General features: G+C 36.5%; 1 protein-coding gene across 20 annotated transcripts in view; it reads left to right on the top strand.

The window, feature by feature from the left end:
• ZMYND11 (zinc finger MYND-type containing 11) overlaps window positions 1-26710 on the top strand; it is a 139811-nt gene that overhangs the window by 64173 nt on the left and 48928 nt on the right. For 9 of the 20 annotated variants that reach the window (XM_032622356.1, XM_032622363.1, XM_032622355.1 and 6 more), the window contains exons 3-4: window positions 19293-19452; window positions 26414-26458. In XM_032622356.1, the coding sequence (XP_032478247.1) occupies window positions 19293-19452; window positions 26414-26458 (205 nt within the window). Of the gene's footprint in view, window positions 1-436; window positions 551-19292; window positions 19453-26413; window positions 26459-26710 lie in introns of those variants that run through there. The other 11 variants (XM_032622366.1, XM_032622367.1, XM_032622364.1 and 8 more) reach the window with 3 other exon arrangements.

Below are 26710 nucleotides of genomic sequence, written 5' to 3'. Positions count from 1 at the left end.
TTTTAAAATGTCACCTCTATTTTAATATCCAATAAAAATAAGTTACATGTCATTTTTTCCTCTTTAATCCAAACAAATTATGCATATCTAATTTGGATAATTATAGCATTAGAGTTTCATAAGTATTCTAAGTAATAGTTATAATTTAAAGACATATTTTTGAAATAAGTATGGATTTTATATTAGTCTCTACCAGCATTATTGGCTAACATTATTGGTGTCATTGGGAGAGGTCAAATTAATTTTTTTGTTTACTATTGGAAAAAGCAGTTGAAACTTTCTTTCCTGTCTTGAACAACTTTGATTTTGTGTTTCTAGAGGTAACCATGTTTGTGACTAGCATGATTAGACTAACATTGGATTGGTTGACTTAGTCCCATTCAAGTTAATGTTTCAGATTAGGGCATCAATTAATTACATGTATTGCTTACTTTAGGGTCAAACCCCAGTTAGAAAATGTGACCTCTGACCTCTTGTGACATGTTTGGCATTGAAATTTGAGTTCTCCTGGAGTTCTTCCTGTCACTACAGACAGACATAAGCCCAAACTGTAAGTCTTCTTCATGTGTAGGTTGCCTTTGAAGTTGCAACTAGGTACACATTATTTATTTATTTGTTTATTTATTTATTACGGTTCAGTTTTATGAAACCCATGATTTCTAGGAACTATTTGTTAAGTTATAATTTTGTCTTTGTCAATTTCTATTCCCTCATAAGATTTATTGTAGAATAGGAAAATGGCCATTGCCTAAGTTACTTCTTTGAAAATAAAGTTAGTTTTAAAAAATTAGCAGTTAATGTTATGCTGTATATGTACTTCCAAGAATTCTTCATTCTCATAACTACATTCTCATTTCAATCTACATTGATTTATTCTTTCTTATATATCTTCTTATGGTAGCAGATTGGCAGGTACAGGTTACCACTGTTACCATTGTTATTTTACATAATAACAGCCTTACAGAAGAAGTAACTGATTCTGAAGAACCAGAATCCACAGTTCTACAGTGAGTTTTTTCTAGTGGCACTCGCCTTGTCTTGGATTGTTGTCTAGCTGTTTTCATGTTTCACATTTCTCTGCAGTTCTGTGATGGAAACATACAGACAAGGCACAGAAAAGTGTCAATAACCATTAAAGAATAAAACAATAGTACCAAATAATAGGAGAGGTATCACAGACAGAAGACAGCTCAGCCCCATGTGAGTGGAATGTTTAATTAATAACATGATAGACCTTATTTGAGGGGGCAGTCACTGAGGGAGAGTCAGGGAGGCCTTATGGAGGGTATGGAATTGGTCAGGCCTTGGAAGTTGGATGGGATTTGGTGAGGCAGAGAGGGGAGTCAAAACAGAGGGACTGTAGAGTTTTGGGGGAAAGGGAATGAAAAGGCAGAGAGGCCCAGACTAGGAGGGCCTCTAATGCCAGCATTGAGATTTTAATCCTGTGGCTAGAGGGGAATGTAAATGTGTTTGGAGTATCCTAGACTGGATAGATTGAATGGTCCTCTTAAATGTCTGCTCTTCCCTACCTGGCCTGGGTTTTAGCCTTGAGTAATTTCCTGCCTTTGCAGTGGCAGCAGGTTCCTAATTGGGGCCTCTGGTCTCCTGGTCTTGCTAGTCTGTTTCCTCTTCCCATCATTGGTGTCAGAGATGTTTTTCAAAAACACTATCTTATCAAATGTTCCACAACTGAAAGCCTTCTTCTGTTGCCGATGCTTTCCCAATCCCTTGTTCAGGGTGTCAATACCTCGGCCTTCCTCATTTGCATCACCTCTTTGCTGTTTCCTGCTCAGAATGGCCTGTACTTCAGACACTGGGCTCTCGAGGGCCTCAGCTCTGCTGTGTTCCACACTTGGCTGGGATGCCGGTCCTCCTGGACTTGTCCACTAGACAGACTCCTTTTTCAAGACATATCTCCTAGGAAGTCATTTCTGACACCTTTAAGTTGACCTAAGCCTCACATTTTATCAGTTTTCTAGATTTTAGTTCTGATTATGTTCTTGATTTCCCCATTGTGCGTAAAGTGCAAATACTTGAACAAGGTGTTTGTGCTGAGCCTTTCACAGTCGGACCCTAACTTTCCTTCCTTCCATGACCTGCCTCCCCCAACTCAGAGTCCATCTGATGAGACTGTTCTCAGTTGCCTCAGAACCCTGTTATTTTGATTCTTCATTTTGTATTTTTCCTTCATTAATGGACAGAGCATCCCTTTTCTTTTAAGATCCAACTCGAACATGATTTCCTTTGAGATATTGATTTATTCCTCACTATAACCAATCCCTTTACTCTTACTCTTTGCTCACATAGTAACATGTATAAAGCTGAATTTTTATTATTTGTTATAGCCTTTTATGATCTTTAAAAAATATTTCTGTTTCCTTTGCTGTTTGTGAGCATCTTGAGGGTAGGGCATGCATCTTTCCTACCTTTGGATCTTAGTATGAAGCATAGTAGCTGGGACAAGATGCTGAGAAAAGGTTTCTTAATTATAATAAATATTTGGTTGCATTAACTGAAGAAGTAGTTTCAAAGAAGATTATAATAATTGAGAACATCGAGTCATTATTTTGTGACAAGCACAATGCCCTATATGATTTCTCATTTAATTTTCACATTGGAACTCCGTGAGGTCTACTGTCATTACCCTCATTTTGTTGATGAAGATGATGAAGCTTAGGCAGGTGAAATAAAATGCCTACAGCCACACAGGTTTCTGGCGGTAGAACTGAAATTTGAATATAGATCTAATGTCATAGTCCAAGCTCCTAACCATTAAATGTTTCCTTTTGATATTTAATGAATTTATATTTGTATCCTTGCAAACTTTGAAGTTTTAAAAACATTGTCGTCTACTTGGTGTTTCCATATTATCTCATTTCAGCCTAACAGCAACTCTGACGTTCATTTTAGCCCCACTTTATGGGTAAAGAATATGAGGCTGTATGAGTAAATTATTTGTCACAGGTTAAATGTTAGAATTAGGGAGAACCTAGTTCTTCAGAGTATAATCTAATTTTAAAAATAAATTCATTGATGATGCTGTTTAGGTTTGAAGTTTATTACTTTTTTGTTCAATGCAATCTTAAAATATTTGTTGTATACCTATCCATCTATAAAGCACCTAGTGGCTGATCATTATTATTACTTCTAATTTTTTTTATTGTGGTAAAGTATACAGAACATAAAAGATACCATCTTAACCATTTTTAAGTATGCAGTTCAGTGGTATGAAATACACTCACATTGTTGTGCTGCTGTCACCACCACCCATCTCCGTAGCTCTTTTCATCTTGCAAAACTGAAACTCATTACCTATTAAACAGTAACTCCTCCTTCCCCTCAGACCCTGGCAGCCACTATTCTACTTTCTGTTCCTATGACTATGACTACTCGAAGTACCTTATATAAGTGGAATCACACAGTATTAGTCTTCTTGTGACTGGCTTATTTCATTTAATTTAATGTCCTCATGTTCATCCATGTTGTAGCATATTGCAGAATTTTCTTCTTTTTTAAGGATGAATAATATTCCATTGTATATATAGACCACCTTATGTTTGTCCATTCACCCATCATTGAACACTTGGGTTACTTCCACGTTTTAGCTACTGTGAACAGTGCTGCTATGAACATGGTGTACGTATACCTCTTTGAGACTCTGCTTTCAATTCTTTTGGGTATGTACCCAGAAGTAGAATTGCTGGATCATATGATGATTCTATTTTTAATTTTGTGAGGAGCCACCATACTGTTTTCCACAGCAGCTGTACCATTTTACATTCCCACCAACAGTGCACAAGAGTTCCAAATTTTCTGTGACCTAGTCAACACTTACAATTTTCTGTTTTGATAGTATCCATCCTGATGGGTGTGAATGGTATCTCGTGTTTTTGTTTTGTTTTTTTTTAATTGGAGTATAGTTGCTTTACAATGTTGTGTTAGTTTCTACTGTGCAGCAAAATGAATCATCTATACACATACATACACATACATATATCCCTCTTTTTTGGATTTCCTTCCCATTTACCACAATGCATTAAGTAGTCTTGTGTTTTGATTTACATTGCCCTAATGATGAGTGATGTTGAGCATTTTTTCATGTGTTCATTGGTCCTTTAAACATCTTTTTTGGAGAAATGTCTGTTCAGGTCCTTTGCCCGTTTTTGAATCAGGTTTATATGTTGTTGAGTTTTAGGAGTTCTCTGTATGTTCTGGATAATAATTTCTTATCAGATATATGATTTTTGAATATTTTCTCCTTTTTGTGGGTTGCCTTTTAACTCTGTGGGTAGTGTCTCTTGATGTACAAAATTTTAAAATTTTCATGAAGTCCAATTTGACTATATTTTCTTTTGTTACCTGTGCCTTCGATGTCATATCCAAGAGATCATCACCAAATCCAGTGTTGTGAAGCTTTTGTCCTAAGTTTTCTTCCAAGAGTTTTATTGTTTTTGATCTTACATTTAGGTCTTTTATCCATTTTGAGTTTATTTCTGTATATTTTGTTAGGTGAAAGCCTGACATCATTCTTTTGCATTTTGATGTCCAGTTTTTACAGCACCATTTGTTGAAAAGAGTGTTCCCCACTGAGTAGTCTCGGCACCCTTGTCAAAAATCCTTTGGCGGTATATGCAAGGATTTTATTTCTGGGCTATCTTATTCCATTGTCTGTATGTCTGTTTTTATGCCAGTACCACACTGTTTGGATTACTGTAGCTTTGAAGTAGATTTTGAAATCAGGAAGTATGAGTCCTTCAATTTTTTCTTCTTCTTTCAAGATTGTTTTGGCTATTTGGGGTCCATTGAGATTCCGTATGAATTTTCTGATTGGTTTTTGTGTATCTGAAAAAAAGTCATTGGGATTTTGATAGGGATTGCATTGAATCTATAGATTGCTTTCGGTAATATTGACATTTTAATAATATTAGTTCTTCCAATCCACAAACATGGGATGTGTTTCCATTTACAGTTGACCCTTGAACAACAAAGGTTTGAACTGCGCGGGTCCACTTATACACAGACATTTAAAAAGTAAATATGGGGCTTCCCTGGTGGCGCAGTGGTTGAGAGTCTGCCTGCCGATGCAGGGGACACGGGTTCGTGCCCCGGTCTGGGAGGGTCCCACGTGCCGCGGAGCGGCTGGGCCCGTGAGCCATGGCCGCTGAGCCTGCGCGTCCGGAGCCTGTGCTCCGCAACGGGAGAGGCCACAACAGTGAGAGGCCCGCGTACCGCAAAAAAAAAAAAAAAAAAAGACAAAAAAAAAAAAAGTAAATATGTACTACAGTACTACATGATCTGCAGTTGGTTGAATCCATGGATGTGGAACCATAGATATGGAGGGCTGACTGTAAGGATATACATGGATTTTTGACTGTATGTATGTAGGCGCACCCAACCCCCATGATGTTCAAGGGTCAGCTGTATTTATGTCTTTAATTTCTTTCAGCAGTGTTTTTTAGTTTTCACTGTATAAGTCTTTCACCTCATTGGTTAATTTAATTCCTAAGTATTTTATTCTTTTTGACGCTGTTGTAAATGGAATTATTGTAATAATTTCCTTTTCAGATAATGTCAAATACTGTGCTCATTTTACTTTTTCTTTTTCAATTTAGATTCCTTTTATATCTTTTTCTTGCCAAATTTCTCTGGCTAGAACTTCTAGTACTACTTTGACTAGAAGTGGTGAAAGCGGGCATCCTTGTCTTGTTCCTGATCTTAGAGGAAAAGCTTTCAGTCTTTCACCATTGAGTATGATGGTTACTGGGGTTTTTTCATATATGGCTTTTATTATGGTGTAGTAGTTTCCTTCTGTACCCCATTTGTTGAGTGTTTTTTTATCATGAAGAGGTGTTGAGTGTTGTCACATGCCTTATCTGCATCTATTGAGGTCATCATAGGATTTTTTATCTTTCATTCTGTTAACGTGCTGTGTTAACATTTGTTGATTTACATAGTTTGATCCATCCTTGTGTCTATAAAGCACCTAGTGGCAGAGCATTACTGTTAAATTTTTTTTAAACTTCTAAAAGTAACATAACCATATTGTAGGATACTTGCAGAAAAATAAAAAGCAGAAAAATAATCACCTGTAATTTCTCTACTCCAATCCCAGTAAGGGACCCATTTTGATGTATTTCTTTCTGGTCATTTTTCACATGCTTATTATTTTCTCAACATTATTTAGCCTTTTTCCTTGTTATATGGTTACCATAAATTATTATTAGTAATGGTTGCACAATATTCCATCTGGTGAGACTGTTCTGTGCTGTTTTGGGAGGGAGGAGGGATGAGTAGTAAGATAAACATTTATTGTAAGGTTACATTACATTATCTTACCTTCAAATCAACTGCATGGGTTGACACTATTAATTTTACTTAAGGATATGCCCACTGGGATGCAGAGAGGTTAAATCACTTGTTCAGGGTCATGTAGCTAGTAAGTTGTAAAGCTGGTATTTGAACTGAGACCTGGTGACTTAAGAGGCCATGCTTTTTCCCCTTTACTTTTGTATTGCCTCCATATGTCATTTATTAAATTCTTATAACAACTCGTGTTTTAATATTCAGTAATATAAGTAATGAAGGTGAAAGCTTAGAGGATAAACAGTGGTTGGTACAGGAACCATTGCTGTAGAGTGGGTTAGTGCTGGGCACTGGACTGATCGCTTTACATTCATTACCTTGTTCAGCTTTTATTACGACCCTGTGGGTACATATTATCACCATGCTGCCATTGGTTGGATAACTTGGGTGTTTTCAGTTTTTTCACTGGTCTCCTCATGCTTTGAATTATTTCCTTATGATGGATGCTCAGGTTGTCTCCATTTTCCCTCCACCTTGCAAATAACCATGCATTGCTCCAACTCTTCACAGCTACAAGAAACAGTTTAATTTTGACCTGCATGAGTAATTTGTTGATGTGTGTATCCGGGAACATTTTGACTATAGGAAATGCATCCACTTAATTTGACCAAGCTCTCAAGAGAGGATGCCCATCTACATGTTCATTAGTGCACAAGGACACAGTTTCTGCAAGCGTCTGTATATACTTGACGTCCAGCATAAATTTTGTCACTCAGATATTTTAATTTACATTTCTGTCTTTATTAATGAGAGCACCAGTTCTTGGTGTTCTTATAAGGTTTTGGCCTTTCTTTTCTGTGGATGTCTGTTTTTATACTTTGCCCATTTTCCCATTGGGGTTGTCTTTTTCTGTTGATTTGTAGAAGCTCTTTCTGTTAATTCTCCTATACACTTTATGCTTTGTAAATATTTTTTCTTATTCTGTTAATCTGTTTACTAACCTTTCTCAAAGTGTTCTTTGTTGAACAGAAATTTTAGATTTTGGTATGATCAAATTCAATATTTTTTGCCTAATGTTTTGTGCTTTTGAAATTTTATTTAAGGAATCCTTCTTCTTAATTAGACCACAAGAATTAGGTCTTTATCTGTAGTTCTCTTTTTATGTGGTGGTAGAAAATGATCCAATTTTATTTTTCTCTCTATAGTGAGTCTGCCTGCTTCTTTAGAATTGGAACTTTAGAGTCAGTAACTCTTGGAGATGTTTTAGGGGCCCTTAGCACACCATATAGTTTACTCTTAAATATTTAGTCGTGCCATTTTTTGTTTGCCCTCGGCCCCTGCAACCTCCTCCCACCAATAAGTAAGCTTTATAGGTAAGGATCTTTTTCTGTTTTGTGTATTGGTATATGCCAAGCACCAAAAGATAGTGACTGGCACATGACATTCACTCAGCAGCCTTCACCTTACTTGTGAATGTTGAGTGCATGTCCGCTCTTTTCCTGTAGCCAGTTGTCCTTGCTACAGAAAGCTTGAGATCTCTACTAGAACTAGACTGTTTCTGTTATTAGCTCTCCTATTAACTAGCTGTGTTTTCTCAGGGAAGTCAGTTTCCTTTCTTCATCTGCAAATTAATGCCCCTGTGTAACCACCGTCTTAATCAAGATATAGAAAGTTGGGCTTCCCTGGTGGCGCAGTGGTTGAGAGTCTGCCTGCCGATGCAGGGGACACGGGTACGTGCCCCGGTCTGGGAAGATCCCACATGCCGCGGAGTGGCTAGGCCCGTGAGCCATGGCTGCTGAGCCTGCACGTCCAGAGCCTGTGCTCCGCAACGGGAGAGGCCACAACAATGAGAGGCCCGTGTACTGCCAAAAAAAAAAAAAAAAAAAAAAAAAAAAAAAGATATAGAAAGTTGTCATCACCCCCAGAAGTTCCCTTGTAGTCCTTTATAGTCAGTTCACCTGTTCCTCAGCCCCAGGCAGTAGTGATTGGCTTTTCTGTCACAGTGACTGATTATCTTTGCTTGTTCTAGAATTTTATATAAATGGAATCATATATAGTATCTTCTTTTTCGTGATTAGCTTCTCCTGGTCAGCATGTTTTGAGATTCATGTGTTACGTATATTGATAGTTTATTCCTTTTTTATTGCTAAGTAGTAGTCCATTATATGGATATATCACAGGTTTTTTTTGTTCGTTTGTTTTACTTTTTGGTCACACTGCATGGCATGTGGGACCTTAGTTCCCTGACCAGGGTTTGAACCCACGCCCCCTGCAGTGGAAGCGTGGAGTCTGGACTGCCAGGGAAGTACCTATGCTACAGTTTTTAAAATCCAGTCACCTGCTGAGGGGCATTCGGGATTATGATAAAAGCTACAATGTGTTTTTGTGTACTGGTGTAGATGATGTATGTTTGGATAAATACCTAAGAGTAGAATACCTGTAACTGGGGCCATAAAAAAGGATGGATGGTGGATGGTTTTTAATTTGTGTATATATATTATATTCATATGTGTATCAAATAAATATAAACAGCTAGAACTTCATTTGTTCCAAAAATATTTTGGGGACAATTAGAGAAAGAATCAAGTAGCATAAATAGAGTAAGGTAGTATGTATCAGAAGGGGATGGGAATGGTGAAGAAAAGAGAAATGAGCATTGATCTGAATAACCTAATCAACCATTATAGTAGTATAACTCTCTCTCCTATATGTATATACATGTATATATTTTAAAATCTTGTCCATTTATATCTTTAATATTATACCATGAACATTTTCTCACACTGTTGTGTTTTTTAAAACAATAACTTTATTAGGTGCATTTTGCTCTATTGGGTGAATATGTAACTTATTTTATATCCATAATTTATTTTACTGTTATGGACACTTGGATCCTTTTTTTCCCTATAAAATTTCAGGTGTGAGGAACATTTTTCTACATAAATCCCTTATCTCATACAGATTGTTTCCATAGAAGTAGAATTACTGAGTCCAATGATAGGGCCATCTATAAGGTGTTGTGAGAAAGTGCTTTCCAGACGGTGTTTTTAGCAAAGCTGTGTTGAGAGTTGGCTGTCTTAATGCATCTTTACCAGCCCTGAGAATAATTTTAAGTATCTTGTTCACTTGACAGGTGAAATCGTTTTCTTACTGTTATAGTTTTGCATTTTAAGAATACAGGCTCTTTGTCATATTTGTAATAAAATATTCCATTTTATTGTTTGCTTTTCTTTTTTTAAATATTTATTTATTTATTTATTTATGGCTGAGTTGGGTCCTCGTTGCTGCGCGCGGGCTTTTCTCTAGTTGTGGTGAGTGGGGGCCACTCCTCGTTGCGGTGCGCGGGCTTCTTATTGTGGTGGCCTCTCCTGCTGCGGAGCATGGGCTCTAGGTGCATGGGCTTCAGTAGTTGTAGTTCGTGGGCTCTAGAGTGCGGCTCAGCAGCTGCGGCGCACGGGCTTAGTTGCTCCGTGGCATGTGGGATCTTCCTGGACCACGGCTCGAACCCGTGTCCCCTGCATTGGCAGGCAGACTCCCAACCACTGCGCCACCAGGGAAGCCCCTGTTTGCTTTTCATTTGCAGAATGGAAGTCAGTGGTGGTTGCTCCAGAGGCTAGGAAAAAAAAAAAGGATTTGTGATGTTTATGTCATGGAGAAATTTCACATTTCTTATCTAGTCAGATATTTTGGATCTTCTCCTCTGTTATGTCCATAGCTTTTATACTCAGAATGTCCGTGAACATCATGAGATTAGATCAATCTTCACTTAAAATTTTATCTTAAATGTGATGTTTTCAGTTGAGTCTTTTTTCAGCCCCTGAGCCAGTTCAGTGAGGCCAGTTGGGAGCCGTTAGGTACTGAAATTATGGGGCAGTACTGATTTTATCCAGATCATCCAGAGTACACTTAAAATAAATTTGCTATATTGCCATCAAAACGAAGGCCTCTAGCCTTCATGATAGTGTGAAGGTATAAGTAAGGCAGTGGTCCCCAAACTTTTTGGCACCAGGGACTGGTTTTGTGAAAGACAATTTTTCCACGGATCGGGGGTTGGGGGGAGGTGGCTCAGGCAGAAATGGGAGCGGTGGGGAGGGGTGGGGAGCGGTGGGGAGCGATGGGGAGCGATGGGGAGCGGCAGATGAAGCTTCTTCACCCACTTGCCTGCCGCTCACCTCCTGCTGTGTGGTCCGGTCCCTAACAGGCCTCGGCCTGGGGGTTGGGGACCCCTGAGGTAAGGGGCAGGAGGACAATACAAGACGTTCCTTGTATTTTTTAATTAACAGAAAACATACCAGTGTATTTTTTGGTGGTTCCTTCTTCTGCAGAATATGATCATAGTTATATTGTTTTCATTAGTGTGCCCATCTCTCAATATACTCATTTCAAACTGCATGACACGTTTCTGAGATTGAATCATTATTAGAAGGGTTAAAGATAGATAATTAATTTTAGGAAATTATGATTCATAAAACTTCTTACTTTTGTAAAAATGTTAAATTAGCAATGGCTGTTACCGTCAACTATATTTTTTTGTCTTGGAACATGCAGAATTATCTCAGGGGAGATGAAATAACCCTGGGTTCTGCAGCCTTTTGCTTGGACACACTTCAGTGCTCAACACCTGTTGGAAAGTAGCATCCTAGGAGAGACATTGGGAGGGAAGTTATTGCAAAGAAAATGGATAGGATGGGAGAAAATTAAAAAGCTGTTGAAAAAGTTCAGAGAAATTGACTATAATATTTAAATTGTAGACATTTACATACTATTTCATGATTTATACTAAGTGAAATTAAAATAGGAGACTAGATGGCCATTGTAAATGCATCTCAAACCCAAACTGCTATTTTTGTTTCTTTATTTGAAGATCAGTCCTTGTGATGTATATGTAGCATGTAAGAAAATGAGAGACCTGGAGTGACCTTAACCTGAGTTATTAGCATAAGTATTTTCATAGGAACTAAACCTTCCTGAGTACTTGATGATCTAAGAAAAGGAAAAATGGGTTGGGACCCTTTGTTATATTTAAGGTATTGTTTGAGTCACTCAATCCTTCAGAATATATTTATAATTACCTTGGATAGTCTTAAGGCTTATCCAGTGTGCTTAGCCTATAATACTGAGTAAGATGACGTTACTCTTCATTTGTGTAACATCTGCAGCACTCTGGTTCTGTTCTACTTTTTGAGAAAAACAGGTGAGAAAAAGCAAGGAATTCCTCAAGTTTAGGCATTGCTCTGAACTAAGGAAGTCGAGCCCGACATGCTGTCACTAAGAGAAAGGAAAGTTCTCTTCTATTGTGCCTTCATCCATGCTCTACTGATGTTTGAGTGCACAGTGGCTAAGAATACCCATTTGTGTGGTGAAATTCAGTGGATTAAAATGTATCAAGGAATAATAAAGTATAATGCGTTTCTTGTTAAAACAAAACAGCAAACTGGGACTGGAAAGGAATTTTCTTAATCATCCATGCTCTACTGATGTTTGAGTGCACAGTGGCTAAGAATACCCATTTGTGTGGTGAAATTCAGTGGATTAAAATGTATCAAGGAATAATAAAGTATAATGCGTTTCTTGTTAAAACAAAACAGCAAACTGGGACTGGAAAGGAATTTTCTTAATAAAAGCTACCAGTATCCTTTAGCAAGCATCATATTTATATTTGTCACTTTATATTGATAAAATATATCTAATAGTAACCTTCAGCAATTGTGTTTAATGATGAACTATTATATGAATCCTTTGCAAGATCTGAAACAAGAATATCCATATTAATACTACCTAAGGGTACATTGTACTGGAAGTCCTAATTAGCACAATAAGAAAAGACAAGTTTAGTAGACGTACTTAGACAAACCTAAAACTAATACGGGTTTAGCAGGGTTTCCCAACCTTGGTGTACCAGCAACCACCAACCAGAAAATATTAAATAAAACCCTCTTTTCAAAAGAAACAAAAAACATGCAGTACCTAGGAAAAACCCAAAAGATGTGCAAGAGTTTTATGGGGAAAAATTATAAGACCTTATTAAGGACATAGAAAAAGTTATAAATAAATTAACAATTATGCAAAGTTCATCAGTGAAAGTGAACATTACTTAATATTGTAATGGTATTTATTCTCCTCTAATCTAAATCACAGCAGTGTTTTTCCTGGATCTTGCCGATTGACTTTAAAATTACTGTGGATGAATAAAGGACAGAAGAGCTAAGATGAGTTTAGAAAGGAAGGAGGGGACCTGCCTAAGATTGGCAAGCTTGTGTGGGACCAGGGAGCTTTCGTACATTTGGATGAATGGTAGATGATGGCTACTTTTTTGTAAAAATAGTCTTTAGCCAATAGGTACATGAACAAAAATCAAAAGGGAGTACTGTTTAAAAAAAAAAAAAAAGTCTTCCTCCTACCCCTGCCTGCTGAACCAATGTTCTTGGAAGTAATGTCTTTTACAGTTCCTGGAATATACCTCTAGAACTCTTATACAGAGATAATTATATAATGTTTTTGAGAAACTGTACCATTTTATACCATGATTTTTTTTCACTGACTTTTTTGTAAATTGAGGTATAAGTGACAAATAACATTGTATTAGTTTTAGGTATACAAGATAATGATTCAATATTTGTATGTATTGCAAAATGATCACCATAAGTCTAGTTAACATCCATCACCACACAGTTACAAAAAACTTTTTTCTTGTGATGAGGAATTTTAAGATCTATTCTCTTAGCAACTTTCAGATATGCAGTACAGTAGTATTAATTATAGTCACCATGATGTACACTGTATCTCCATGAGTTATTTGTCTAATAACTGGAAGTTTGTACATTTTGACCGTGGTCACCTGTTTTGCCCACTCCCCTCCCCACTCCCCACCTCTGGCAACCACCAGTCTGTTCTCTGTATCAAATGAGCTTTTTTTTTTTTTGGTTTGTTTCACATATAAGTGAGATCCTATGGTATTTGTCTTTACATGTCTGACTTATTTCACTTAGCATGATGCCTTCAAGATCCATCCATGTTGTCACGAAAGGCAAGCTTTATTTCCTTTTTTGTGGCTAATACTCCATTATATGTCTGTATCTCACATTTTCTTTATTCATTCGTCTGTCCATGGACACTGAGGTTGTTTCCATGTCTTGTCTCTTGTAAATATCTTGGCTATTGTAAATAATGCTTCAGGGAACATGGGGGTGCAGATGTGTTTTCATTTTCTTCAGATAAATACCCAGAAATAGAATTGCTGTATCATATGGTAGTTCTATTTTAAATTTTTTGAGGAACCTCTGTTTCTTTTCCATAGTGGCTAAAACAATTTACATTCCCACTAACACTGTACAAAGGTTCCCTTTTCTCCACATCCTCACCAACACTTGTTATCTCTTGTCTTTTTGATGATGGCCATTCTAACAGGTGTGAAGTGATATCTCATTGTGATTTTTGATTTGCATTTCCCTGATGATTAGTGACGTTGAGCATCTTTTCATATACCTGTTGGCCATCTGTATGTCTTCTTTGGAGTGTCTATTCAGGTCCTCTGCCTGGCTTTTAGTTGGGTTGTTTTTTGCTATTGAATTGTATGAATTCTTTTTTTTTTTTGCGGTACGCGGGGCCTCTCACTGTTGTGGCCTCTCCTGCTGCGGAGCACAGGCTCTGGATGCGCAGGCCCAGCGGCCATAGCTCACGGGCCCAGCCGCTCCGCGGCATGTGGGATCCTTCCAGACCAGGGCACAAACCCGTGTCCCTCACATTGGCAGGCGGACTCCCAAGCACTGCGCCACCAGGGAAGCCCCATGTATGAATTCTTTATATATTTTGGATATTATCCTTTATACCATGATTTTTTAAACACAGTATATCTTAGAACTTATGTCATCTTAATGTCTGTAATACTGCTTCATTTCTTTTAATGATTATATAATAATCCTTGGCATGTTATATTATAAATTAGCCAGGCCCCTAAGATGTATGTTTAGATGTTTCTCATCTCTTCTTGCTGTCAAAAATGCTAAAATGAATTTCCTCCCTTGGGTATTATTTCACACGTGTCTGACTATGTCTATAGGATGAATATCTAGAAGCAGAATTGCTGAGAAATTCTTGTTTAATCCTCTACAGAACTTTAGAATCAACTTGCCTAGTTTTGTGGTGGTGTTCAGTTAAATTATCTTAGAGGCAATTTGGATTTTGTTGTCTTTCATCTAAATATCGAGCATGTCTTTCCATTTGCTCTATTTTTATATCAGTAGCTTTTCAAAAATTTCTTCATATAGTTCTTGTCCTTTCTTCTATTGCTAAATATTTTATTTTTCTTATTGCTGTAGTAAATAATTGGGGTCTTGTCTTTTTTTAAATCTCCTAAATTTTTTGTTATGTATGTGTATATGAATGCTATTAATTTTAGTATATTAGTTTGTACCCAAACAAATAATTGATTAAATTCTTTGATTTAAAATAGCACACTAGCTGATTTTCTTGGGTTTTATAGGTATGTATTATGCAAATAATGATCATTTTAACTCCTTACCAACTTTTATACCCCATTTCTTTCTCTATTTCAGCTGTGTTGGTTATTACCTTTGGCGGAGTGTCAAAGACATTTTTTTTTGTTTGTTTTGTTTCTGTTTTCTTTTTGCGATACGCGGGCCTGTCACTGTTGTGGTGTCTCCCGTTGCGGAGTACAGGCCCCAGACGCGCAGGCTCAGCGGCCATGGCTCACGGGCCCTGCCGCTCCGCGGCATGTGGGATCTTCCTGGACTGGGGCACGAACCCGTGTCCCTGCATCGGCAGGCGGACTCTCAACCACTGTGCCACCAGGGAAGCCCCAAAGACATTTTTGAATATTCCTGATCAGGTTAAGGAAGTGCTTATTCATTCCCATTTTGTTAGGGGCTAGATGTTGAATTTTACAAATTTTCAACATATTTAGAAATTTTGTGATTTTTCACTTTCGATCTATTAATGGGATGAATTATATTTCTAGATTTCTTAATAATAAATCTTCCTAGAAATCCTGGAATTAAATACCCAGTTATGGTACATTCTTTTGATATTTGAATGTATTAATATATTAACATTAATTTATGTTAATATTTAATATTAGACTGTATATTCAAATATTTAGGATTTTTTAATACCAGTATTCCTATGGGACACTAGTTTTCTTTTTCTATGCAATTTTTATGGGGTTTTGTTACCATTATTATGTTAGATTCCTTGCTTTCCTTCTTTATTATGTTCTGGAAGAGTCTAAATTGCATTGGAGTTACCTGGTCACTAAAAGTCTGGTAGAACTACCTTGTGAATATGTCCCTACCTGGTGTTTTTCTGGACAGGTTATTTGCCAACTTCCTCTGTTTATTTCTTTGGAAACATTGGCCTTTTTAAGTATTCTTTTTTTTTCTGTGGTCAACTTTTGATCATTTATATTTTCCTAGAATATCGTAGTGATTATATCTTCGTACAGAAATGAACAAAGTAGTTGCTTGTGACTGTTTTAATTTCCCTTTTATAATGGCTTTGTCTCTGTAGACATTTCTTAGTTTGTATGTTTTTGTGCTTTGTGTCTTCATTCTTGATTAGATTAGCTAGTGATGTCTTCATTTTATTTTTCACTGAGAAGGAGTTCTTGGATTAATATTGTTCTACAATTTTTGTTTTTTTTTTTTCACTAGTACTGCTTTAGCTTTTTAATGATTGTTTTTAGATTTTTTGCAGTTTTCAGATAACCTTTTGAATCAGTAGTTTATGAGAATTTTCTAGTTTCATTATTAATGTCTGGTTTAAGTTCACTGCAACTAGGAAATGTCTGTATCACTTTTGGAATCTATTAAGGTCATTTTGTTTTGGCTGTGTTGGGTCTTTACTGCTGCGTGCAGACTTTCTCTAGTTGCAGCGAGCAGGGGCTACTCTTCGTTGCAGTGCGCGGGCTTCTCATTGTGGTGGCTTCTCGTTGTGGAGCACGGGCTCTAGGTGCGTGGGCTCAGTAGTTGTGGCTCGCGGGCTCAGTAGTTGTGGCACATAGGTTTAGTTTCTCCACGGCATGTGGGATCTTCCCGGACCAGGGATCGAACCGGTGTCCGCTGCATTGGCAGGCGGATTCTTAACCACTGTGCCACCAGGGAGGTCCCAAGGTCATTTTTATGGCTGACTTCATGCTCAATTTTAATGAATCTTTCTTGGACCTATTGACAAGTTTGTTTTGGATTTCAGAATAAAATCAATTAGATCTGTCTTACGAATTAGGTCTTCTGTATCCATACTTAATTTTGTTCAGTAGATGTTTTTGTGGACTGAGAAAAGTGAATTAAAGTCTCATAATTCTGTATTCCTGTCCATATTTCCTTTATTTCTTATAGTTTTTGTTTTATAACTACCTATGCCCTATTTGTCTTTTTTTTTTTTTATTTTTTTTTTTTTTACATTTTTTTTTTTTTTTTTTTTTTTTTTTTTGGCTGTACACGGGCCTCTCACTGCTGCGGCCTCTCCCGTTGCGGAGCACAGGCTCCAGACGCGCAGGCCCAGCGGCCATGGCCCACGGGCCCAGCCGCTCCGCGGCACGCGGGATCCTCCCGGAACAGGGCACGAACCCGCGTCCCCTGCATCGGCAGGCGGACTCTCAACCACTGCGCCACCAGGGAAGCCCCTATTTGTCTTTTTTAAAAATGATTTTTGCCCTGAATTCTAAATCCTATCCATTGCAGTATTGATCCCTGTTTCATTTGGATTGCATTTTTATGATATGCCTTTGCCCATTCTTTTTCAGTCTAAGTCACTTTAAGTGTCTCTTGTAGATAGTATATTTTTTGTTTTGTGATCCAATATGTCTTTTTCTTTTAATTGTTGAGTTTAGCCAATTTGTATATATTAGACAAACTTGTTTGGTTTTGGTCCTCTCATGTTTAATAGCCTTTCTTTTGTTGGTTTTTATCTTGCTACATAATGTGTTTTTTATGAGTTTCTTCAGATAACTTAGAAATTTTGTTTTTTTGTTCGAAGAGTACCTTTATAAACTTAAATGCAGTGGTGTGCTTAATTCCTAAGAGAATTTCTGTTGGCTCCCTATTGTGAACAGTGAGGAAATTAGTACATTTTCACTTTTGCCCATTTCCCTTCCCCATATTCCAAACTTCAGTTGATTATTTCCATTGGTGTTGACCTTTATATATCAAAATATATTTATACCTCTACTGCATGATTTGTCTCCCTTGATTGACAGTAAAGTTGACAAATCGGTCTGTGTGGACTGACTCCACCTTGTCTTCTCCTGCCCCTTCTCCTATTACAGTGGGGCTGAGACTCCCCACGTCGCTTCCTTCTTATCCTCCAGTTAACTTTAAATAGTGCTGTTTTCTCTGCCAATGCAGTTATCTCCTAAACGGAAAACAGTTCTCTTCCATGAACTGAAGACACAGAAGGCTCTGCAGTCCCTCTGCCACAGTTTACTCCTTGTCTTGCTTGAAATTCATCCCCTGAGCTTAGAAGTTTCTTCAAGGATGAGTTCTTGCTTTTTTTTTTTTTTTTTTTTTTTTTTAATTTTTGGGCCGCGCCGAGCAGCATATGGGATCTTATTTCCCCGACCAGGGATCGACCCCGCAACCCCTGCATTGAAAGTGTGGAGTCTTAACCACTGGACTGCCAGGGATGTCCCAAGTTCTTGCATTTTGTTTTTTTGGGTTTTTAAAAAATTAATTAATTTTTGGCTGCATTGGGTTTTTGTTGCTGCGCATGAGCTTTCTCTAGTTGCGGTTGAGCGGGGGCTACTCTTCGTTGTGGTGCGCAGGCTTCTAATTGCGGTGGCTTCTCTTGTTACAGAGCACGGGCTCTAGGGCCTGTGGGCTTCAGTAGTTGTGGTACACGGGCTCAGTAGTTGTGGCTCGCGGGCTCTAGAGTGCAGGCTCAGTAGTTGTGGCGCACGGGCTTAGTTGCTCCGTGGTATGTGGGATCTTCCCGGACCAGGGCTCGAACCCATGTCTCCTGCGTTGGCAGGAGGATTCTTAACCACTGTGCCACCAGGGAAGCCCTTGCATTTTGAAAATGATTTGTTTTGACTGCTTTGATACTTAAATGACAGATTAACTGGATACAGAATCCTCGTGTCGTACTTAATTTTCTTGCAGACCCTTGGGCACTTCTGCTCTGTCTTCCAGCACAGAATGTTTCTCTGGAGAGACTGAGGCCAGCCTGGTTTGTCTCATAGTACGTTTTTGTGTCGGGATATCCTAGTTTACTGGTAGAGGGTGTTGGGGTTTGATTGGAGGGGAATGGAAAATGGCACAAATTCAACTGTAGCTGTAACATTTTATTTCCTTAAAAAACAAAATGATATGAAGCAAATATGCCATGAGTTCAGTATGATTGCTGAGTACAAGAGATTCTGCAATATTATTCTCTGTGGTACAGGGTGTGTTTGAAATAAAATTTTTAATTAAAAAATATGCCATGTAACTATAAATCAGGGAGAGCTTGTATTCTTTAGTGATCGAGTTCAAAATATATTTAATCGAAAAATCACATATTTGCCTTATTGATCACAGCATTCATTCTTGTTTTCTTTATACGTTGACAACCACTCGTGTAATTCCTGTATTTTCTTTAGTGTCATTCCCTAAGTTTTGAGTAAAAGTACTTTATATTCTAACAGCTTGAAGATTATAAAATTCTAGACTTAGGATCTGTAGAGTGGAGGTTAGTGGCAATTGCTACAGAGGCTAGAACTAAATGGGATGTTTGACTAAAATCTGTTAAATGATTTATATATGCTAGTTTGGGACTATTTTGAACAAATATTCCTCTAAATATACAAAGTAGACTTAAGGTTTAAAATATCGTGATAATTGAAAGAGTTAAGTATTGAGGACTGGCTTTTCTCTCTTTCTGCAGGGCTCTGATAAGTATGTCACAATAAAAGAGAAATCACCTCTATTTTCTTATTTTTATTCATTTTTATTTTTTAGTACTAAGGGATTTTAAATTTGTTTTTCCTCTGTATTCAGGTACATGTCTCGAGTCCACGGTATGCATCCAAAAGAGACCACTCGTCAGCTGAGCTTGGCTGTGAAAGATGGTCTTATTGTGGAAACGCTAACAGTGGGCTGCAAAGGTTCAAAAGCTGGTATCGAACAGGAAGGATATTGGTTGCCAGGCGATGAGATTGTAAGTTTTTTTTATTTTATAAATCTGGAACGTTATTTAAATATAACCCATAGAAATTTATTTTCAGAAGTTTAGTAATATTCACTTCCACAGTTTTTATTAACATTAAGGACTACATTGGTAGGATGGATACTTTCCTTCCTGATTCTTTAGGAGAAAACTTGGAGCCTGCTTTTTCTGTCTAGATTACCTTGAATCTGAAAAATAAAACAAAGGAAAGCCCTTTTAATGTACGCACAATTTAATGGTACTCCTAAGCGTTTTCTTCAGTAAATATTAGTAAAAAATGTTTTGATGAGGATAATGTTGATGCCATCTAGACAGATTTGAAAGGGATATATACTTTTTTACTTAGGGGAACATATAGAAGTATATTTTTTTAATGTAAAGATTGGTTTCATGTGTACTATTTCTGTCTTCCTACCTTATTTGCTTTTGATCTTTCTAATACCTTCATGAAAAGTCTATTTTTGGAAAGGAAAGCTTTCGAATATAATAAACGTTAATTTTTTAGTTCTGCAAGGAATAGATTTAGTAATTAGATATATTGAGAGTGTTTTATCATGAATTCTTTAAAACCTAAAATTATAAAAATGACACAAAATCTTAAAATTGGTTATTTGTGGAAACATTTCCCCAAAACATTGTCTTTCCCTTTCTGGCTCTAGGCAATTGAGCCAACACACAGACACCCACCTGTCAGGTCTGAGAGCAATAAACTAAGAACACTGTTTTCTGTGGGGAGCTGGTCCACAGAGGCAGCTATCAGTTATATACTTAGAGAAGCTGTTAGTTTTTTACACTGTTTTTGTTAATTTAATATGTGCCTTGAAAGTTTCTGGAAAGAAAATTCACGTTTTCCACAAACAGAAAACATGGAAGAAAAAAATGTTTAATTTCATTGGTATCATTTGATTTGTGCACTAGAAGTGTTCTTGAAAACTTAGGTGAAAATGTTTATACCAGTATAATTCTTCTGTAAGCTAATTCTTCTTTAGCTTACAGAAAAGTAAAGCTTTCTGCCAATAAAGAAACTTTGGGTGCCAGGCCATAATAATAATAATAATGTCAAGTGACATAAATCTGTCTACAGCAGACATTTAAAGGAGGGCCATGGTTAGCTGATACCTTATTATACACTCAAAATAATCTAGATAATATAAAATTTCTAGTCCCAAAACACTTAGCCATGTACAGATTTAGTACAGAAGGGTATATTGATACTGGGTTGGCCAAAAAGTTTATTTAGATGTTTGTATAACGTGTTACAGAAAAAAACCGAACGAACTTTTTGGCCAATCCAATAATTTCTGAGATTTATATAGTAACTAACCAATAGTAAATGCAACTTAATCCACAGGACTTTGGTTTGTGGATCATGTGTACATTTATTCATAAAAGTGATTTTATTTCTCCTTTTTCGATTTGTCCTTTTCCATGTGCTTTTTTCCCCCTTCAAGTTGAGGCTTTTTTGTTCAGTTTAATTCAACAAGCAGTTAATGAGTTGTATATTCATGACTACATTAGGTTCTGCATTCTACTTTTATTTTTACATGTTCTTACTGCATATATTTTTATAGCATCATCCTTTTTCTTTTTTCTAGATGAAATCTTACATGTAAATCAAACAGTGTATACAGATTTTATTAATTCTGGTTGGTTCTTATTCACAAGCATTTTTATACCAAGTATGCGTATATGATTTAAGTACAACTAAGTATATAAAAATTATACCTAGTTTATGAAATATGCAACTATTAAAAATAAATAGGCAATGTAGTGTAGTTGAAAGAGGTAAGGTCATATATGTTACAATTGATTAGGGTTTCAGTCCCATCTCAAGTATTTTTTTAGTTGTGTGACCTTGAGGAAATTTCTTAACCTCTGATCCTCATTCCTCAGCTGTAACAGGGACACATTAATATAGCTTTCATTTGATTGTTTTGAGGATTAAGTGAGATTATTTGTAGAAAGCATATAGCTGTGTACTCAAAGCAAGTTTTTGAGTAGTGAATAAGTATGTTTAAAACAAGAAGTGCCTATATATAGCGTAGCAAAAGCACACAAATTTCTTACTAAACAGCAAGCAAAAATTCCCATCACGTTTTTTTTTTACTTTCAACCTGTAACCTCAAACACAAGATTTGTTAAGAGATTTTTCCATAGGATGATGGATCTATATTTAAGGCGCAGATATAAAATGATGAAACTAATTATATGTGTATCTCATGGCTATGGCTGGTGGACCACCTGGCGACCCTGGGGCTGTCTGTGTGCTATAGTTTTCATGCCCTAAGAATACTCTAGAAGGACACGTGACTGACATGGGTCACACTTGGCACAGCACAGTCATCTTACAATGGCCAGCTCTGTGTGTTTGTAGGGACTGTGTGGTCTGTGCATGCAGGCTGCTGTGTATCGGGGCCGGTTTTGAACCGCACAGCTTAGGAAGTGCCATCTACTTCTCAGACATCAGGTACTTGCATGTTTATTCAGCAGATCTCTAGCATATGGCAGTAAAGCGTCCTGTTCTAACAAAATCAGTCTTAGGGGAAGGGTCAACTTTCTAATTTACACAAAGGTACCTTGTGGGCTAGTGACAGCCCTGCATGCTGGCATTTCAGTCTGGGACTCTCCTTTATAGTTTCTCCACTTTGTATATGATATGATTCCTCTAAAAGCTTGAGTTTTTAGATTGAAAGGTGTACATTATTATTTTTGTTGACTTCCTACTCATTATCAAGAGAAGAAAAAGTCAAGTAGGTATATATGGCCTTGGGAAGGAAAGGGATAGGAGTTTTTGGCTATTCATTTTTAAAACTTTATTCAAAGTTACAAAGATTCCTTACTCAGCAAGTCATTTGAAAAATGGTAGTAAAGCTCTTCTTTTCCTTCTATAGCCTCTAAAAATAGTAGCTATAGCTCAGAGGTGGGGGAAAAGTTGATTCCTCTTGATAAGTCCCACAAGTTATATCCCTCAAGATACCTTGTATTAGCAAAGAGGCTGGAATCCTCTTGTATTCATGGCCATGATTATGTTGAGAAAGAGAAGGTAGGCAAGAGTGTCATTTCTTTAGGCCACTCAACTATCATTGAGCAAAGAGTCTGTTGTGTCATGTTTTTATTCCGCCTCGCTACCTTTTTTCGAATGCTTATTTTTAAAAACTTGATGCAATTGAAAAATATGCATATCTTGAACAATATTTTTATTAAACCCAGCTCTCATGTAATAAAAGCCTAACTCTAAGACTATTTCAGGATATAATTATATATAACCATTTAAGAGGAAGCCTGTGTAAGTCAAAGAGTAGCCTCCATTGTACTGAGATTCTTTCTGCTAGGAATGGAATGATTTTTAGACATTTTGAGATGCTGATATTAACCACCATTTGTATCTCTATTGAAGTGATAATTTATTTGGAGAACCTATGATAAAATTCAGCAATAGATAAGCATCTTCACGGTGATATTTTAAATATGTCCATTTGAGATAGTAGAATGAAAAACATAATTATTAAAAATGAGGCCTCTCTCAATTTTAAATGGTTAGCTTAAATATTAGCAAAATTAAACAAGTAAAAGTATATGTACCAACCAATTTTTAAAACGACAAGCTTGCTGAACCTGGGCAACACTTGTAAGTTTACTATGGTAGTCCTTAATTTCCAGATTTCTGTCATTAAGATTCACTCATGATCTGAATAATTCTTTTAGAGATCGTTTTTAAAGCTTTTGAAATTATATTGGTAAAAGGCCACTAGACCTGGGCACAGTGTGAAACTGTTGTGTTATATCAAGGCTTGTTTCTTTTGATTTTTCATTTTTTAAAGAAAGACTACATGTTCCCATAGATTGCTTCATCATCTGCTTGCTCTAAACTAATGTACATGGATGGTTATATTCAATCCATATTCGATCAAGATATTTCACATCCTCTATTCTAACAACTTGAGAAATATATTTCTTGGGCAGAATTTTACCATTGCTCAGCTGAGTTGAGTTTGGTATTTAGCTCCCTTGTTAATTTCTTATGAGTTAAACTCTTAACCCACTGAAGATAGGGAGATCTTATAAAAATATTTAATGTAATACAGGCATACCTCGTTTTATTGTGATTTGGCTTATTGTGCTTTTTTTTTTTTTTACAAATTGAAGGTTTGTGGCAACCCTGCGTTGTCAGATGATGGTTAGCATTTTTAGCAATAAAGTATTTTTAAATTAATGTCTGTACATTTTTTTAGACATAATGTTATTGCACACTTAATAGACTGCAGTATAGTGTAAACACAACTTTTATGTCACTGAGAAACCAAAAAAATTTGTGTGACTCACCTTCTTGCAATAATAGCTTTATTGCGGTGGTCTGGAACTGAACCCGCAGTATCTCCGAGGTGTGCCTGTATAAGTACAGTAGGGCCGGTGACCTTGATTTATGGATCATTTGCAGATAAAACATACCAAACGTGTGTTTTAATATTGAGGCAGTTGATATTATTTATTTGGTGACTCCCAACTTGATTCATGGTCCCTGGCACAAAGCTATGACTCTCCCCTATAATTTGACAGATACTTTTTGTCTGACATTAAATAATTTGGTCACCAGTGTAGAGGATAACTTAAAAGTGTAAAAAGGTGATGTTTGCTATGAGACTACTTCTCTCTTTACTTACCTGCCAGATCTGGACTCAGGGTCTCATTTCTTCTTGCGTGGTTAATGCCAGTCCAAAAATAAAGTATCAGCTTAGGAACCACAGCTTACATTTTCAGTTAAAGTCCTTCCACCAGGTTCGAGAGCAACTGCAGACATGAGCTCAGGTCTTGGCTGGTCAGCCCTGCTTCAGCTTCAGTACTTTTTACATAATCCAGTTTGTTCTGCTGATAAGCAGGACCTCATGCTAGTTTTTATGTAGGTCTTTAGTTAAGGTTTGATACCTTTTAAGAAGCATCATTAATGAGAATACAAATTTTATGGTTTCTTGAAGAGATTAACATATTATGTTGGGGATAAGTGGATTTAGTTTTAGTTTACAGAGGGACAAGATAGGCACTTCTTTCCATCTTCATCTGCTTCTCCTGATTCAAAAGGACCAGTCTAAAAGAATCTAAGGTTTATGCACCTCTTAAAACTTGGCTAAAAGCTCACATCTTTTGTATAAGAGGTAGGATTGGATTTATGTCTTATTCTTCAGAAATCACACCGTTAAACAGCCCTGTCCAGAAGTGTTCCCTTGCTTTGTTCTTGGAAAAATATTGAGAGGCCTGCAAACAGCTTGACTTTCCTAGCCCACTTCATAAATATAGCTCAGTGAAGTAAGATTTTTTTTTAAAAGTTTATATCTTTGCATTTTTCTTATTATAATTATAGTTGTCATAAATTAATCAGTCATATGTTTTAAATACCCTAAGTCCAAAACTTCATATCCCTTGGATTCTGTTGGTTTTTTTTTAATGTGAAATATATTTTATTATATTTATGTTAATTATGTGCAGAACTACACATTTCTTCCAAAGGTCGTTACCTGCATCAGATACAAAAATATAAACAATTGTTTATTTACTAAGTAAAGTATTAAGTAGTAAGTGAAGTATTGGTGATTATTAATTAGAAAACAGTTATACTATGGTTCTATGTGCAAAACTGTAATGTACTTAGACGTTATTCTTGCTTTGGTGAAGAATTTCCATTTTATTCAATAGAATATTTTGGGTCACGCTATCCTGTTATACCCTTTTCACCTTGTGTGTGTGTGTATGAGAGTTCTGTCTTTTTTTGCCCTCTTTCTAAATTTTATTTCACTAAGCAATGTTTTAATATTTTAATTAAAAAATAATATTTAAAATTACTGCGAATATTTAACCATAAAATTCTTACCTCTCAATGATGAACTGAATTTATTAACAGAATTAAACTAAACCTAGAATTGTATAGAATTAATTAATTTTACATTGTATCTTTGTTAAAATACCACATGAAACACATATTTGATGATGTAAGATTTATCTGCTCATTATGTAGGAATAGGGAATTAATTTAAAAGCTGAACTCTCTTTTGAATATGAGGGTAGATAGTTTGGGAGACCCTGTCCAGACACAGTTCTCCCACTGAGCCCTCTTGCTTCAGCATCTTCTCTAACGCCAAGTTAACAGTGTTTTTGCTCCATCTTGCTTACAGAGTCAGCTGTCTTAATGAACTTAAGGTCCTGAAGAAGAAATTCACGTGTATAATTGAAAGTGTCACATCATTTTGTGACTTGTCAATTCCTGTTTTGTGCTCTATAGCGAATAGATCATCTTAATAAACCAGCTAACAGTTTAATGAGCACTGTAACTCGTTTGATTCTTACAAAAACCCTATAAGCTGGGATTTGAGCCGGTCTGGCTCCAGAGTCTTAACCGAATGCTATAAATGGTGACAGAGACGTAGATCAGCAGGCTGCCTCTTGGTGGTGGAATGTTTTTTACTAGGTTCTGAAGACAGCGTGTATAGACTTCACGCTGTGGTGAATTATCAAGTTTACCACATTTACATTCATCACTCCTGATTTTTAAAAAAAACTCCAGCTTGAACCAGTTTCGGATCAATAAGACATACATTCATGATCTTGTGCAAATTTATAATGACACTGAATTTGTTAGTAAAATGTTTTTCTAACATCTTTATAGGTTTCATGGCACATGAATTCCTATAGATTTTCTCTATGTCCATTTTGTAGCTTTTGTGGTAGTGTAAAAGTTTCCTCTTAAACTAGTGATGATTCTTGAGTTTGCATGCTACTGTCTTTTCATTAATGATTAGCACATTGATAGATTATCAATTGATATCATCTGCAAAATAATATGTCGTAAAGCAAATAATAAACAGTTTGACCATGTACAAAATCCCTTTAGCTCTGTGTATTGCCTGATATTGAGCAAAGTTATAGTAGAGAGACCAAGATTATTTTGTTTTTATTTTGAAAGGCCTACAGTATGCAGCCTTTCTCCAGGACAGCAACCCCAAACAAGGTGAACTAATTTTGCACTATGTTATTTTACTTTAATTCTGCTTTTTTAAAAATTAAATTTCTCTTTCTTTAGGCTAGCTTAGTTAACTCTTGCTAGAATTGTTCATTAAAACCATACTATCTTTACATTGCTTCTAGTTTTGGATTTTGTGCTCATAGGTTTGCTTTTTAAAAACTTTCTTGTATTGAAGTGGCATTTCACATATTATGATGTTGATCAGACTGAATGTAGAGTAGTTGCTGATTTCTGGTG

This window comes from Phocoena sinus, chromosome 2, assembly GCF_008692025.1.
Source record: "Phocoena sinus isolate mPhoSin1 chromosome 2, mPhoSin1.pri, whole genome shotgun sequence".
Classification (NCBI taxonomy): Eukaryota; Metazoa; Chordata; class Mammalia; order Artiodactyla; family Phocoenidae; genus Phocoena; species Phocoena sinus.
This window is presented reverse-complemented; position numbering and strand designations above follow the sequence as displayed.